This window comes from Hipposideros armiger, unplaced genomic scaffold, assembly GCF_001890085.2.
Source record: "Hipposideros armiger isolate ML-2016 unplaced genomic scaffold, ASM189008v1 scaffold_147, whole genome shotgun sequence".
NCBI lineage: Eukaryota > Metazoa > Chordata > Mammalia > Chiroptera > Hipposideridae > Hipposideros > Hipposideros armiger.
This window is the reverse complement of record NW_017731497.1, coordinates 3,177,448-3,192,665: the sequence shown is the minus strand read 5'-3', so window position 1 is coordinate 3,192,665 and position 15,218 is coordinate 3,177,448. Positions and strand designations below refer to the sequence as shown.

The 15,218-nt window shown below is 36.5% G+C and overlaps 1 protein-coding gene across 1 annotated transcript in view; it reads left to right on the top strand.

The window, feature by feature from the left end:
* HERC1 (HECT and RLD domain containing E3 ubiquitin protein ligase family member 1) overlaps positions 1 to 15,218 on the top strand; it is a 205,579-nt gene that overhangs the window by 129,452 nt on the left and 60,909 nt on the right. The window contains exons 35-40 of the mRNA XM_019650781.1: positions 14 to 253; positions 626 to 709; positions 3,272 to 3,792; positions 5,606 to 6,381; positions 7,662 to 7,860; positions 11,157 to 11,317. Of these exons, the coding sequence (XP_019506326.1) occupies positions 14 to 253; positions 626 to 709; positions 3,272 to 3,792; positions 5,606 to 6,381; positions 7,662 to 7,860; positions 11,157 to 11,317 (1,981 nt within the window). The remainder of the gene's footprint in view (positions 1 to 13; positions 254 to 625; positions 710 to 3,271; positions 3,793 to 5,605; positions 6,382 to 7,661; positions 7,861 to 11,156; positions 11,318 to 15,218) is intronic.

Here is a 15,218-nt window from a genome sequence, read left to right as displayed (position 1 = left end):
ATTTTTTTTTTAGTTTTACATTGTAAAGGAAAACAGAGGTAATGAAGGCACGTGTGTTGGAGTTTCTCGCTGGCCAGTACATGACTTTAACCACCGTACTACCTCGGATATGTGGCTCTATCGGGCCTACAGTGGTAACCTCTATCACAATGGAGAACAGACTCTGACATTGTCGAGCTTTACTCAAGGAGATTTCATTACCTGTGTGTTAGACATGGAAGCCAGGACCATTTCCTTTGGGAAAAATGGAGAGGTACTGAAACTCATTCACAAGCATTGCATGTTGTTTTGTTTTTATTTACACTCAATTCAGTTATTTAAGTGCTAGTCACTCAGTTTATAGATTATCCATTCTTTGCTTTTTCTCTAATATCTTTTGGTTCTTATAGTATTTATCAGTATCAAACAACAGAAAGAGAGTAAAATCCCAATAAGATTATTCACAGATGAACAAATTAGGATCATTTATAATAATGTGGAATTTCCTTGGTTAGCAAGGTTAATTGAAATTCAGCTCTAGTGACTTTGTTCTGTCTCCTAAGAGCTTTGAATCTTAATGTGATTGGATATTATTAATTTTTAAAAATGTTTTTGTTTTCTTTTCATCACCTCTTTCACACTGTAGGAACCCAAATTAGCTTTTGAAGATGTGGATGCAGCACAGTTGTACCCGTGTGTAATGTTCTATAGTAGCAACCCTGGGGAAAAGGTAATGAAACCGCAAGTCTAAAACATAAAGGATATTTGTCATTTTTTATTGATATTTGTTAGCATCAGATAGTTCTTATATATATAGGTTAGTCCTACTATTAAAAGTACCTGCTCAGGCAATTTACTCTTCTGGACGACAGATTACTGTTAGAAATTGCCTTTATTCTTTTTTTTTTTTTTTTTTTTAAAGATTTTATTGGGGAATCGGGGAAGGGGAACAGACAAGTTGCTATCCTTTTTGTTCTTCAGTCTAGTTGTGGAGGATGTTGCTTCACTGGCCCATGTTGGTATTATCATTACACTCTTGCCGGGTGAGGCAGATCGGTCGCTGGCCTCTGGACGGCTGTTCACGGTGGCTCTTGGTAGCTCACGCTGGCTGCTGGCCACTCACAGTAGCTTACAGGAGCCCACTGCAGCCCCACTGCAGCCTACGCCATCACCAGCGATTCACGGCAGCCCAGCTCTAGGTTGAGCTGTTGTTCACCATCTTAGCTGTAGAGGGTGCAGCATCACTGGCCCTAATGTGGGATCTGAACCAGGGTCCTGCTGCTCAGAGCTGGTGGCGTCCCAAGCCAACTCTTAACTAATGCGCCACTTGGCCAGCCCTGCCTTTACTTTTTATTACAGCGCTTTTGATATTCTGGCAATGTGAATATAGTAAGTCAACTTTCAAGCATATGTACGATTATAAGAATTATAGGAAATGGTTTAGGGATAATCTGGTTTGTTGGCAGTTATGAATATGAGAGAAATAATAGAAATAGTCTTAAATGTAATCAGGTATTATTAGCTGAATAATGGAAGTTCCAGTTGTGATCAGGAAGCTGCCTTTCATTCATTCAGCTGAGGGGGTTCTCAGATCTTATAGATACTATAAATGCAATCCCTAAGCCTTTAGGAGGACCCTGTTAAAGAGATACCCTCTCGCTCTAAACTTTTTCTTCTTCTCATCTAAAACCCAGGCAGGGACAGACTCCTTTGTCGTCTCCTTGTGCTGGTGGGTGGATTTGTTTTCTACTCTATCCTTTCACTTGAGGATGTAGGGTAACCTAGGTTTAGTCTCCAGAATTTCTACTTATTTTTTAGTAGGAAGTTTTTATGCTATCTAATATATAGTATTTCTTTTCTTTTTGCTGGCAGAATATTAATAAAGACATTTGTAATTTGGCAACATTATTAACATATCACAAGATGCTAAGTTATTTTAGGAATTTGGATTAAATATGCTTTGTCCTCCTATAATATTTCTATAATGGAAGTGCTGGACTTGGTAAATCCTAACCATGAAAGTTATGTATTTTGTGAATAATGCACAGCCAAATTTTTGGCCCAAACTTTCAGGGAAAAAAACATCTTTTGTTTTAATCTTTTAATTCAAATTTTGATTTGTTTACATTTAGGTACTTGTTTTTTGTATTATAAAGGAATTTTAGCATTTATTTTTTAACATATTATAGTATAAGAAATTTTACATAACAACTAATCATAAAACACAGGAACAGATACAAGGTACAAGAAATTTTATGTACCGGTAACAAATTTACGATATTTGTGCCTCAGAGAAGGCCAAGAACTCTTTGTCATTGCAAGTTTGTCATAAGTTCAACAAAACTGACTATCGTATTCCAGAGTATTATTTTGCATACAGATATCGTTATTGATTTCTAGAGTTACACTTCTAAATCATAAGCATAAATAAAAGAATTAAAAACATTTAATAGATACAGAATTAGTACTACTCATGTATAATGTGCATTCTTATTTTTCCCTCACAAATTTGGGCAAAAAAGTGCACATTATACACAGCAAAATACAGTAGTTTTTATTCTATGCTTTTAAGTATGTTTTTTAAATTTTCAAGAAGGCATAATTTCAGGGTAGCCATTGACATTGTTTTGAACATACACTGTGTGTCTAGCACCATCCTAATAAGCACTTTATGTGCATAGGCTCATTTAATCTTTAAAATAATCATACAATACAGATACTATTATTAGTACCATCTTTTTTCGGATGAAAAAGCTGAGGTTTATTTAGCAAGATTAAATAATTTTCCTAGATTATGCAGAGTTAAAATTTGAACCCGTCTTGCTCTTCTTATTGAAGTGTGTGTCCAGATTGGGACTTAGAACCTATATTTATGATTTTACCTTTGTGCCCCTTGAACAATATAAGATAGTCCCAGGACTCAATATTATTCTGGAGTCTCGAGGATGAGAGTGAGTAGATCCTCAAGGCTTCTTTTTTTTTTAACTGAACTGAGTCAGTCACATATACCTTGGTCTGTATCCATCTTTTGTGTGGTCGCACCAGCTCTGATACTCACAGCCTGCATGAATTTTAAATGACTGGGCAGCTCATTTCAGAGGACCATAACTGTTACATACTTCAGTCCATCTGTAATACTTGCTTACTCCGTATTGGGGTCAGTGGTATAATACACATGTATTAGGAGACCAAACACTAGTTCAACATGGGATTACATATGCTAGAACTTATAGTGACTTACAGTTTAGGAGAACTATTAATATCACACATTTGCCATTCTCTTCTTTTGCAGGTGAAAATTTGTGATATGCAGATGCGTGGCACACCACGAGACTTACTTCCAGGAGACCCCATTTGTAGTCCAGTAGCAGCAGTGCTGGCGGAGGCCACTATTCAGCTTATCCGAATCCTTCACCGAACAGACCGTTGGACTTACTGCATTAACAAAAAAATGATGGAAAGGCTGCACAAAATTAAGATATGTATTAAAGAGTCAGGTCAGAAGCTAAAGAAAAGCCGCTCGGTTCAAAGCCGAGAGGAAAATGAAATGAGAGAGGAGAAGGAGAGCAAAGAGGAAGAGAAAGGTAAACATAATAGACATGGCCTTGCTGACCTCTCAGAGCCGCAGCTGAGGACCCTTTGCATAGAGGTGTGGCCTGTGCTGGCAGTGATAGGAGGAGTTGATGCTGGTCTTAGAGTTGGAGGTCGGTGTGTTCACAAGCAAACTGGGCGCCATGCCACGCTGCTGGGAGTGGTCAAAGAGGGCAGCACGTCTGCCAAGGTCCAATGGGATGAAGCAGAAATTACAATCAGGTATGATCTGTTGAGTTACACTTATAGCAAATGAGTACTTAATGGTGACATGGGCCATTGCCTATGGACAGTGAGTAATTATTGTTTTAGGTGAGCTGCCAGTTAACTTTTTAAAATACTTTTTTTATACAGTTGGGTATGAGTACTATGATTTCATAAAGGAATATTTCCCAAATCTGTGTTCTCTGGAATACTAGTGGCTTGTGAAGTATATAATTTTTGTTTTGTTTTATGAAGAAATGGTAAGTTTAACTGGGATCCTTCTGTTTTTCATTTGCCTTTCTACTTTTTGATCATTTCCATTATACACTAGAGTAGAAAAAAAACCAGCCAGCAGAACCGTTAATTACATTTTGTGTAGGAGGGTTTGAATGTAGGGCGAGAACATTTGAGTGACTAAAATTAGGTTTTGTATTATCTGTGATTTTAAGTATTCTTGCTTTTTTTTTTTTAGCACATTTCTATCCTCTCAGTGTGTGTGTGCAACATTTTGGATAGATACGAAAATTACATTTATTTGACACAAACTGTATATACTTAAAAGCATTTAGATGTGTTTTGCAATCAGATAGGATTTGTGTGAAATAGAAACTTGATATGTTTAAAAAGAAATATGTCAAGTAACTCCATCGATAAGGGGACTCACTTATCTAGGGACTACATAATTATATCATTTGAAAATAAGGATTTATTGATAAAATAGTTATTCACTATATTTATGCCTAAAGTGTTAATATGACATGAGATAATATCTAAAACAATGTTTCTTAAGTATTTTTTGGAGGCAGTACTGTTTTAGAATCTAACAATAGCTATGGACCCTCTCAGCTGAAAAATATGCATACATAAAGTTTACACACAGTTTTAGGAGTGATAGAATCTATCTCCCTCCACTCCACCAAGCTAAGAAATTAATGAAATTTTACAATGTTATGTGAAAATTTCTTTTATTCTTTGCCTTGTTTCAGAAAGGATTTATTAATCCTTATTATGCATAATAAATTATATGCATTATTTAATAATAAATTAAAAGAAATAAGAAAAATGAGGTAAAGGGAAAATAAGATTAGGAAGGTTAAGTTAGAACCAAGATTTAGGTTAATACAACAAATATGTGCCACTAAACTTTATACTTCCTCAAGCTTTCTGTTACATTTTATATAATTACACCATTGTTAAACTTCAGGAAATTCTTGCCAAATATCAGGAAATAGCTGATCATATTTTTGCTTAAACTATAAATTGGAAGTTTTGAAGATTACAAAGTAATGTTTTAAATGAAACAAAGTCTTCTCTGGAATAGGTTATAAATGGCCATTACCCACATAATAAACTAGATTTATTATACAAACTTTTCAAATAGCTTACTTTAGGAATTGGCAAAGAATTGGCAGGAAGTGGCCTACTTCCTGTGTTTTTAAATAAAGTCACACAGCCACACCCACTCATTTAGGCATGCTAGTGGCTGCTTTCACACTGATGATAGGGTTCAAAGGTTGTGGCCCATGGTCTAAAATTTTTACTGTTTGGCTCTTTACAGACAGTTTGCTGATTCCTGGCTTATGTTATATTATAGTGAACATTCTTATTTGAAAGCACATGCACATCTCATTGCTTTTGCATTTACATCACATCTCCCCATTTTCTCATAGTAGATTCGTTTTTCTCTCTGTAATGACCTCTCTTAGTTTGTGTAAATTGTTCTCTGTACTGTGTACATAATGCATCTTATTTGGTCTACGTTATTTTCTGTACTTTCCTCCTGTCTATCCCTCACTTGCTTCTTCCTGTGTCATTCTGATCTTTATTAAAGCTTCCCAACTTTTTGGTCGCCTAGTGATACTCCACTGTATAACCTGGAACCCTGTGAACCACTGCCTTTTGACGTGGCGCGATTCCGGGGCCTGACAGCTTCTGTGTTGCTGGACCTCACGTATCTGACTGGCATTCACGAAGACATGGGCAAACAGAGCACCAAGCGACATGAAAAGAAACACCGACATGAGTCTGAGGAAAAAGGAGATGTTGAACAGAAAACCGAAAGTGAATCTGCTTTAGATATGCAAACAGGCTTAACATCTGACGATGTCAAAAGTCAGGGTACCACAAGCTCCAAATCAGAAAACGAAATAGCTTCATTTTCTTCAGATCCAACTCTCCCAGGTGTGGAATCCCAACATCAAATGCCAGAAGGAAAAAGAAAAAATCATGAACACATGTCCAAAAATCATGACATAGCCCAGTCAGAAATCAGAGCAGTCCAGCTGTCCTATCTCTACCTTGGTGCTATGAAATCACTTAGTGCTCTTCTTGGCTGTAGTAAATACGCTGAGCTGTTGCTGATACCAAAAGTTCTGGCTGAAAATGGCCACAACTCAGACTGTGCGAGCTCTCCAGTTGTCCATGAAGATGTGGAGCTGCGTGCAGCCCTGCAGTTTTTGATGCGACACATGGTGAAGCGAGCAGTCATGCGGTCGCCCATAAAGAGAGCGTTGGGATTAGCGGACCTGGAACGAGCCCAAGCCGTGATCTATAAACTAGTAGTCCGTGGGCTTTTGGAAGACCAGTTTGGGGGCAGAATTAAGCAAGGTATGTTATCTGATTTTTTTCTTTTGTGCTGTAGAAATTATTTGTAATTGTCAGAAGTGATCTATTCTGTAAGTGATTTATAAATTTTTTTTTTTTGGCCAAAGCAATTTTCATATTGTTTTTCCTTTGAAAGGCGAACAGTTCGTTTTTGTCTCTTTATATTAATAATCTACCTATAGTTTTCTATTTTAGACCTGTAAAGCATTAGAATTTAATAATTCTAAAAATTATTTTGTAAAAATTATTTTACAAAACTTACATTTTGTAAAACTGAAATTTAACTCATGTCACACAAGGTAGTCAAGTATTTATTGCTCTGATTCAAAATATATATTATTCTAATAACTCTCAGACATATTAAAGGGCATTTTAAAGTACTACTTTCATAGACTCTGTATTATATGTAAAAAATCTTGTTTTATCATTTATTGTCACCATTGAGGATAATATGAATTCTGAGATAAAAATGAGATCCATTCAGTAAATATTTATTGAGTGCCTCTTAATTATATGCCAGGTACTCTTCTAGGTTCTGGGGAATCAGCAGTGAACAAAACAAAATCCTTTGCTTTCATGGAACTTCCATTGTCTTTTTCTTCCTTCCTTTCCTCTTCCTCTTCCTCCATCCTTTACTCCCTCCTTCCTTTATTAGCTTAGACAGTACATAGGCAGAGAGAGGTGCATGGTGCATAGAATAGAAGTGTTAAGATCATGATGATTATGAAGGTATGTGGCCATTTAACCTTAATAGAATTAGCTATCTTTGTAGCAACTAAGTTTTTTTTTTAACTTGCAGTAGTTTATTTTGTGAGGCATTGCCCTTTTCAGAGCATAGAGTTTCTGTCTAGATTTTCATTATTTTTGTATTTACATGTCTTCATCTTTACCTATTTAAAGACTAAAGATAGACATCAAAATCAAAGTACTAAGGAAATACAGTTTTCATGATCGGTATCATTAGAAAATCTGGTCAAATCTTAACAAGCATAAGTGAGACTATTTTTGTTTTTTAAAGAACCTTCCTTAAAAAAAGAAATGAGTAATTATAAGGACTATTACATTATTGTTTGTAGAGTCTACAATTTCGAGTACAGTAGTGAATACACAGATGTATACATATATGTAAGAACATTTTTTTCTGTAAATCTTTCATAGAAATTGATAACTGATGAAATATATTTAGAAACTTTTCAAATTGACAGTTAAAAGTTTTCCCTTCCCATGTCACATTTGCAAAAACAAATCCTTACTACTTCCTTAACCTTTACCTTGGTTTATAGACATTGATCAACAAGCTGAAGAAAGTGACCAAGCCCAGCAGGCACAGACTCCAGTTACCACCAGCCCATCAGCCTCAAGCACGACTTCCTTTATGAGCAGCTCGCTGGAGGACACCACAACTGCCACCACTCCAGTTACTGACACAGAAACAGTGCCTGCATCTGAGTCCCCAGGAGTGATGCCACTAAGTCTTCTCAGGTAGGGAAGTTGACCTTTAAAGTCTGCCATGTTTGATGGCTATGATTCTGAATACACGGTTGGTTTCTTATGAAGAATGTGCCCAACGTAAAGCATTCTACAGATAGAAGGGACCTAAGAGATCATATGGTCAAACCCATTTTACTGAACTTGGAAATGTTCCTCAGAAGTTTAACAACTTGTCCCAAGTCTCACAGCCAGTTAGTGGTGGTCCAAGATCCAATCAACCGTGCTGCCAACAATCAGGTCCTCCAGCTCTTGATTGCCTTATAATGATCTTTTTTTTTCTTTTTTGACTAAGCTTTTGAATATTTTTTTCCTTAAAAGTCAATCCTTGTATTTTGCATATTACAGCCTCAAGAAAGAGTTCGCCCATGAAAAATAATTTTCTCAGGTTATTTCCCTTCAAAGCATAATTTCTTTATTCTTACTGTAAGATCAAACAAGTCTACTCAAACGAAAGAGCATGTCTTATGATGCTTCCTCAGCCAACCCTATTTTAGTAGATTTGTAAATTTCAGATAATGTTTAAGTATCTTTTTGCTTCAGTTTGCTAGTTGTGTACACAAAATGAAAACCATGAGAGAAGATCTTTAGGGAGAGGCTATTTTGTGAGCTCTCTTAAGTGAAATAAGGGGAAGGAGAATGGATAGCCTCCCTTTTTCTTATTTCTCCCCTCCACCCCTTAATTAACAAATCATGATTATTCCCCAATGTGTAGACTGACATCTTAGTAGAAGAGAGAGTCTGGCTGTTATTGTAATGGTTCTCAATTTTTGTTGTGCACAAGAGTCACCTGATAGGCTTTTTAAAGCTCTGGAGCTGTACCTCCAGCAAATCTCTCAGTAGGTCTGGTGGGGCACATAGTTTGTATTTCAGTTAAGTTTCCCCAGTGATTCTGAGGCAGTGGCCACACATTAAGAATTATTGCTCTAATCTTAAGCAGAAGGAATACTAATCTTAGTAGCTACCTTTACCCAGTCCCCACACATCTCCTGCCTTTTAGCTCTCTCACTTAAGTACCACGGTTCCAAAGAAGTTCATCAAAGGAGGAAGAGAGGAATGATAGGCTATTCTAATGTAGTTTTTAATCCCTCCAGCAATTACAGAATTCAAGACATCCCCAGAAGATCAGTAGCACTGGGACTCTTTTTTGCCTTTCAAGCTCTGTAGTATAAACATGGGATTCAATGGTATTGTGTCTTCGGAAAAGTCATGATGTATTTTGTCTATGTTTTTCAAAGGTCATTTACTTATATGAAGAACAAAGATCAATCAGTAACCTTTTTGTTCGATAACCTTTTGCCACCTTTCAGTGAGCTTCATAATTCCTCGTTCATAGAAGGACCTGTCTTTATTAGCAAAAAACTGAACAAGGTGCTGATTTACAGTCTCATCTGAATTTTGAAAAGAGCGAAACAAGTGGAAGTCAGATGGCACAAGGTCAGGCGAGTATGGTGGGTGTGGCAACACATTCCATCCAAGCTCCAATAAGTTTTGATGGGTGATCAAACTTGTGTGTGGTCTCGCGTTGTCGCGATTGGACACAACTCCTTTATAATTAACAAGCTCTGGGCGATTCTGGATGATGGATTCACTCAAACTGTCCAATTGCCGACAGTACACATTCGAATTGATTGTTTGGTTCCTTGGTAGGAGCTCGAAAAACACGACACCTTTAAAATTCCACCACACTGAGAGCATAATCTTCCTCTGATGAATGTCTCCTTTCGATGTCATTTGAGGTGAATCATCACATCGAGACCAAGATTGTTTGCGCACCACATTGTTGTAAACAATCCACTTCTCATCACCAGTTATCAGTCGCTTTAAAAAGGATTGTTTTCCTCAAGTTTAATGAGCATATTGCAGATGTTTATATGCCCCGTCAAATGAACTTCTTTGAGTTCATGCAGAAACCAAATATCGAGCTTGCTTACATATCCCAGCTTCTTCAGGTGGTCGTGAACGCTTGAATGATGGATGTTCAATGTTTCTGCAATCTCTCGTGTCATGTAACGTGGGTTTGACTTGATCAGTGCCTTTATTTTGTCGTCCTCAACCTTGGTGGGCCTCCTTGACTGAGGAGCATCGTTGGGATCAAAATCAACAGCACGGAATTTCGTGAACCATTGTTGGCACTGACGTTCTTGTAGAGCATTGTCACCGTAAACTTTATGCAACTTTTCACAAGCTTGACGGGCGTTCTTCCCTTTATGGAAGTAAAACAGTAAAATATGGCAAAAATGCACAGTTTGGTCTTCCATCTTCAACTTGTAAAATCTCCAAAACTCAACCAAATCGCTCGATTTTTTTTTTTAGAAGTTAGAACTGTCAGCTGTCAAATGACAGCAATAACATAGCTGCAAATGACTCTAGTACTTCCAAAAATGAACTAGTGCCATCTGTCGCAAACATGCGCCATGACTTTTCCGAAGACCCAATAAAATAATGCTCCCTTGCTCCCAGAGGCATTCACCAGGCCTTGTGACTCCTCCTTTCTTCTCAGTCTTCCACATTAGAGCTGCAGTTATCTTTGCCTGGCTGAATATCATTTAACATGAGGAAAATCAGGGAAACAACTGTCTCCTATGTGAAGACCCTCATATCACCATTATTTGGGTGGACAATACTTTTTTGATGCTTAAAAAGTTATTAGTTCTGTTGGACAAATCAAAAGAGCAGTCAGTCAGTGAGGATCTGCCTAACTTTACTCTGTAGCCAGTGCCTGCCTTCTCATGCTGAGAGGTGCTGCCTCTCCTGTACCTTTCCTGCTCTAAAAAGCTGGCTTGTCATTTATATGCCACTTTTCAGTTGTGCTGGGTGACTGGGCAGTTTTCTTTCTATAACTTATCTATACACTATTACTTTGAATCCATGTGAATAATTTCATGGCTAGCTAGTGAATTTATATTTGAAGTAACTGTAAGTTATCTATCTTTAAAAGTCTTTTTCATTCTAACTACTGTAAGCCTATCAAAATACCCCTGTTATTACAGTAGAGGAAAGTGCCATGAAGGCAGGGATTTTATAAAATCTTTTTTGGTAATTGCTGTGTTTGCTGTGTTCCTCCACCTTCTGTGTTGCTACCATTTTTCCGAGCAAATGATAAGGTATTATACTTACAGTAAAAGCATCCTGTGTGATGCTGATTCTTAAAACTGTGGAGTCTTTCTCCCTTCCCCCCAATTAAATTATAGCTAACTTGTATAGTTTTCCAGGTCACATATTCTAAGATAGTGATGTATATATTTTCTAATTGGATTTTTATGCTAACCATTTTTGTTTTCTTAAAGGCAAATGTTCTCTAGTTACCCAACTACCACTGTACTTCCCACTCGTCGTGCACAGACTCCTCCAATATCATCCTTACCAACCTCTCCTTCTGATGAAGTAGGAAGGAGGCAAAGCTTAACTTCTCCTGATTCCCAGTCAGCAAGGCCAGCTAACCGCACAGGTGCGTGTGTTATCATGCACTTGACTTCTTGGCATTCCATATATGTAGGACTTGATTATGTGGGCATTGTGTTTTGTCTTCATTAAAGGTAAAACAATGATTTTAATAAATGGGTGTCTGCCCCATCAAACTGAACTGTCATCTATATTTTGAAGCTGTAGATTGAATTATGGCTATTTGGGAGAGAATAATGTACTGTACATCAGTCATATTAAAACTTTCTTTTTTAATAAAGGCATTTTTAATGCTATGAATTTCACCCTAAGCACTTATTTTTGCTGCTACTCATACATTTTGAAATGCTGTGTTTTCATTTTTATTCAGTTTAAAGTACTTTCTAATTTACCACTGATATCTTCATTGACATACGGGTTTAGAAGTATATTATTGGGTTGTCAGAAAAGTCATGACACATTTTTGCAACGAAAAACAGAAAAAATATGTCATGACTTTTTCGACAACCCAATATTTCATTTCCAAATATTTGGGGATTTTTCCAAATATCTTTCTGTTGTTAATTTCTAATTTAATTTCATTATCATTAGAGAACATATCATGTATAATTTGAATTCTTTAAATTAATCGAGACTTGTTTTATGGCCCAGAATATGGTCTGTTTTGATAAATATTCCGCCTGCACTTGGAAAAAATGTGTATTGTGCTCTTGTTGAGTGAAGTGGTCTATAAACCATTGGTTAGATCAAGTTAGTTGATAGTGCTGTCTAAGTCTTTATCCTTATTGATTTGGAATTTACTTATTTTACCAATTATTGAGAGAGTAGTGTTGAAATCTCTGACTATAATTATGGATTCATTTATTTTCCCTTTTATTGATCAGCTTTTGTTTCATGTAAATATTTTAAAGTTCTGTCTTTGGGTCCATAAACATTTAGGATTCTTATGTCTTTTTAATGAGTTGACCTCTTTTTTATTATGAAATGACTCTTTTTATCCCTGGTAATATTCTTTGCCCTTAAATCTGCTTTATCTGGTAGAAATATAGCCACTTCTGATTTTTTTTTCATTAACGTTTGAATGGTATATCTTCTCCAATCATTTTACCTTTAACTTATTATGTCTTTATATTTTAATTGGGTTTAAGGTAGCCTATATTTAGGTTTTGCTTTTTTAATCCAACCTGATGTTTTCTGCCTTTTAATTGGGATGTTTAGGCCATTTACATTTAATGTGATTATTGGTATGGTTGGGTTTAAATGTATGATCTTTTTGTTCATCTCATCTGTTATTTTGTTCCCTTTTTCCTCTTTTCCTACCTGCTTTGGATTAAATGAGCATTTTTAAATTTTATCTCATTTGTTAGCTTATTAACGATACTTTGTATTGTAGTTTTAGAGATTACTTTTAAGTTTATAGCATACATGTTTAATTATCATAGTCTACCTTCAAGTAATGTTATACCACTTAATGTGTAGTAAAAGAATCTAACAACAGTATGCGTTCATTTCTCCTTTCTCAGCTTTTTTACTTCTGTTGTTATACATTTAACTTCTACATGTGTTATAAAGCCCCATAATACATTATTATTATTTTTGTTGTAAACAGCCAGTTATCTTCTAAGGAGATTTAAAAACTAAAGCATGCATTTTATATTTACTCACATATATACCAGTTCTGAGATTCTTTATTCCTTTATATAGATCCAGATTTCTATCTGGTGTCATTCCCTTCTGCTTGAAAGACTTCCTTTAACATTTCTTTTTTTTTTTTAAAGATTTTATTGGGGAATTGGGGGAGGGGAACAGCGCTGGGGAATCAGGGGGAGGGGAACAGACAAGTTGCTGTCCTTTTGTTCTTCAGTCTAGTTGTGGAGGACGTTGCTTCACTGGCCCATGTTGATATCATCATTGTGCTCTTCCTGGGAGAGGCAGATCGGTCGCCGGCCTCTGGACGGCCACTCAAGGAGGCTCTTGGCAGCTCACATTGGCTGCCCGCCACTCACGCTGGCTATCGGCCACACACGGTAGCTTATGGCAGCCCACTACGCTGTCGCCGGCAACTCACAGCAGCCCAGCTCGAGGTCGAGCTGTTGTTCACCATTTTAGCTGTAGAGGGCAGTGTCACTGGCCCTCATGTGGGATCCGAACTGGGGCTCTGCTGCTCAGAGCTGGCATCCCAAGCCAGCTCTTAACAAACGCGCCACTCGGCCGGCCCCCCTTTAACATTTCTTGTAGTAGTCTGCTGGTGATGGATTCTTTGGCCCTTGTATGTCTGAAAGAGCCTATTTCACCTTTGTTTTTGAAAAATATTTTCATGGGGTATAGAATTCTAGATTGACAGTTTTTTCTTTCAGTACTTTAAGATGTTGCTCTACTGTCTTCTGGCTTGAACTCTTCAATGATAAGTCTTTCTTATTCTAATCTTGATGTAATATGCTCTTTTTTCTGGCTGCTTTTAAGATGTTTCTGTTTATCACTTAATTTGATTATGATCAGCCCTGATGTAGTTTTTTTCATGTTTATTGTGCTTGCAGTTTGTTGAGTTTCTTGGATCTGTAGGTTTATAGTTATCATTAAATTAAGAATTTTTTTATCTGTTACTTTTTTCAGATTTTTTTCTGTGCTACTCCTCCAATTGTTCAGTTACATGTGTATTAAGCCACTTGAAGTTGTCTCACAGATCACTGATGCTCTGGTCTTTTTTTGTTGTTGCCCTTTTTTGGTCTGTATTTCATGTTGGATAGTTTTTGTTGTTGTTTTCAGGTCATTAATCTTCTGCATTGTCTAATCTGCTTTTAACCCATGCAGTATATTTTTTCCATTTAGATACTGAGGTTTCATCTCTAGAAGTTTGATTTAGGTCTTTTTAAAAAATCTTCTGTGTCTTTTTAACATGCTCAATCTTTCTTCTACCTTATCAAATATGGGGAATAACAACCAGTTTTCATTGGAATAGCTGTGTTCTATAAAGTCACTGTGTTCAAAGCCACTGCGAACATTGAATTAAAGAAAGCTAAACTAGTGCTCCTAAGGAAAATATAGGGCTAGGTTTCTGTGAGCTTTTTGTCACATTTTGTCAACTGATCAATATACAACCTTATTTTATGTGTGTTTTCGTTTAATTTAACACCATATTAATATATATTATTGATTCATTAGCATTGAACTCATGACCAGCTACACCATTAACTCATGCCTAAATGAAACTTATCTAGCATATATATTTTCTTCGTAAGACACATTACAGCCTTCTTGCACTTAGGAACACTAGACAGCATCTCAACACTATGCTTGGGGACCATTTTATACTGTGAAATCACCAACAAAAAGCACAAAAATGCAAAAAAAATGTGACACTAATTAGACTGTGAAAAGGACACTTGTTTGCAGTCTGAGAGCTAAAACAAGAACACAGCATCACCTTGTTTGACTTCAGCTGGGAACAGTGCATTGGGAGACTGAAATTTGGGTTCCTCTGTGCATTTGAATGACTTTGTGAAAGCACCCTGAGTATTATTTGGAGTAACAAATTATTTTAATGAGTAGTTAAATTTTCAAATATGGAATTCATAAATAATGAGGATCAACTGTATATATGATACCTATTTTAATGTCCTTCTCTACTTAATTTATCATCTATCTCATTTCTGGGTCTGTTTCTATTGACTAGTTTTTCTCCTCATTTTGAATTGTATTTTCTAGTTTCTTGCCATGTTTGGTCTTTTTTATTGGATACCAGACATTGTGAATTTTACCTTGTTGGTTGCAGAATATTTTGTATTTCTTCACATATACTTTAGCTTTGTTCTAGGATAAAGTTAAGTTACTTGGAAACAATTTGATTCTTTCAAGGCTTCCTTTTAAGCTTTGTTATGTGGGACCAGTTCATCCTTTAGTTTGGGGCTAATTTTTCTCCATCACTGAACTGATACCTTCTGTCCATT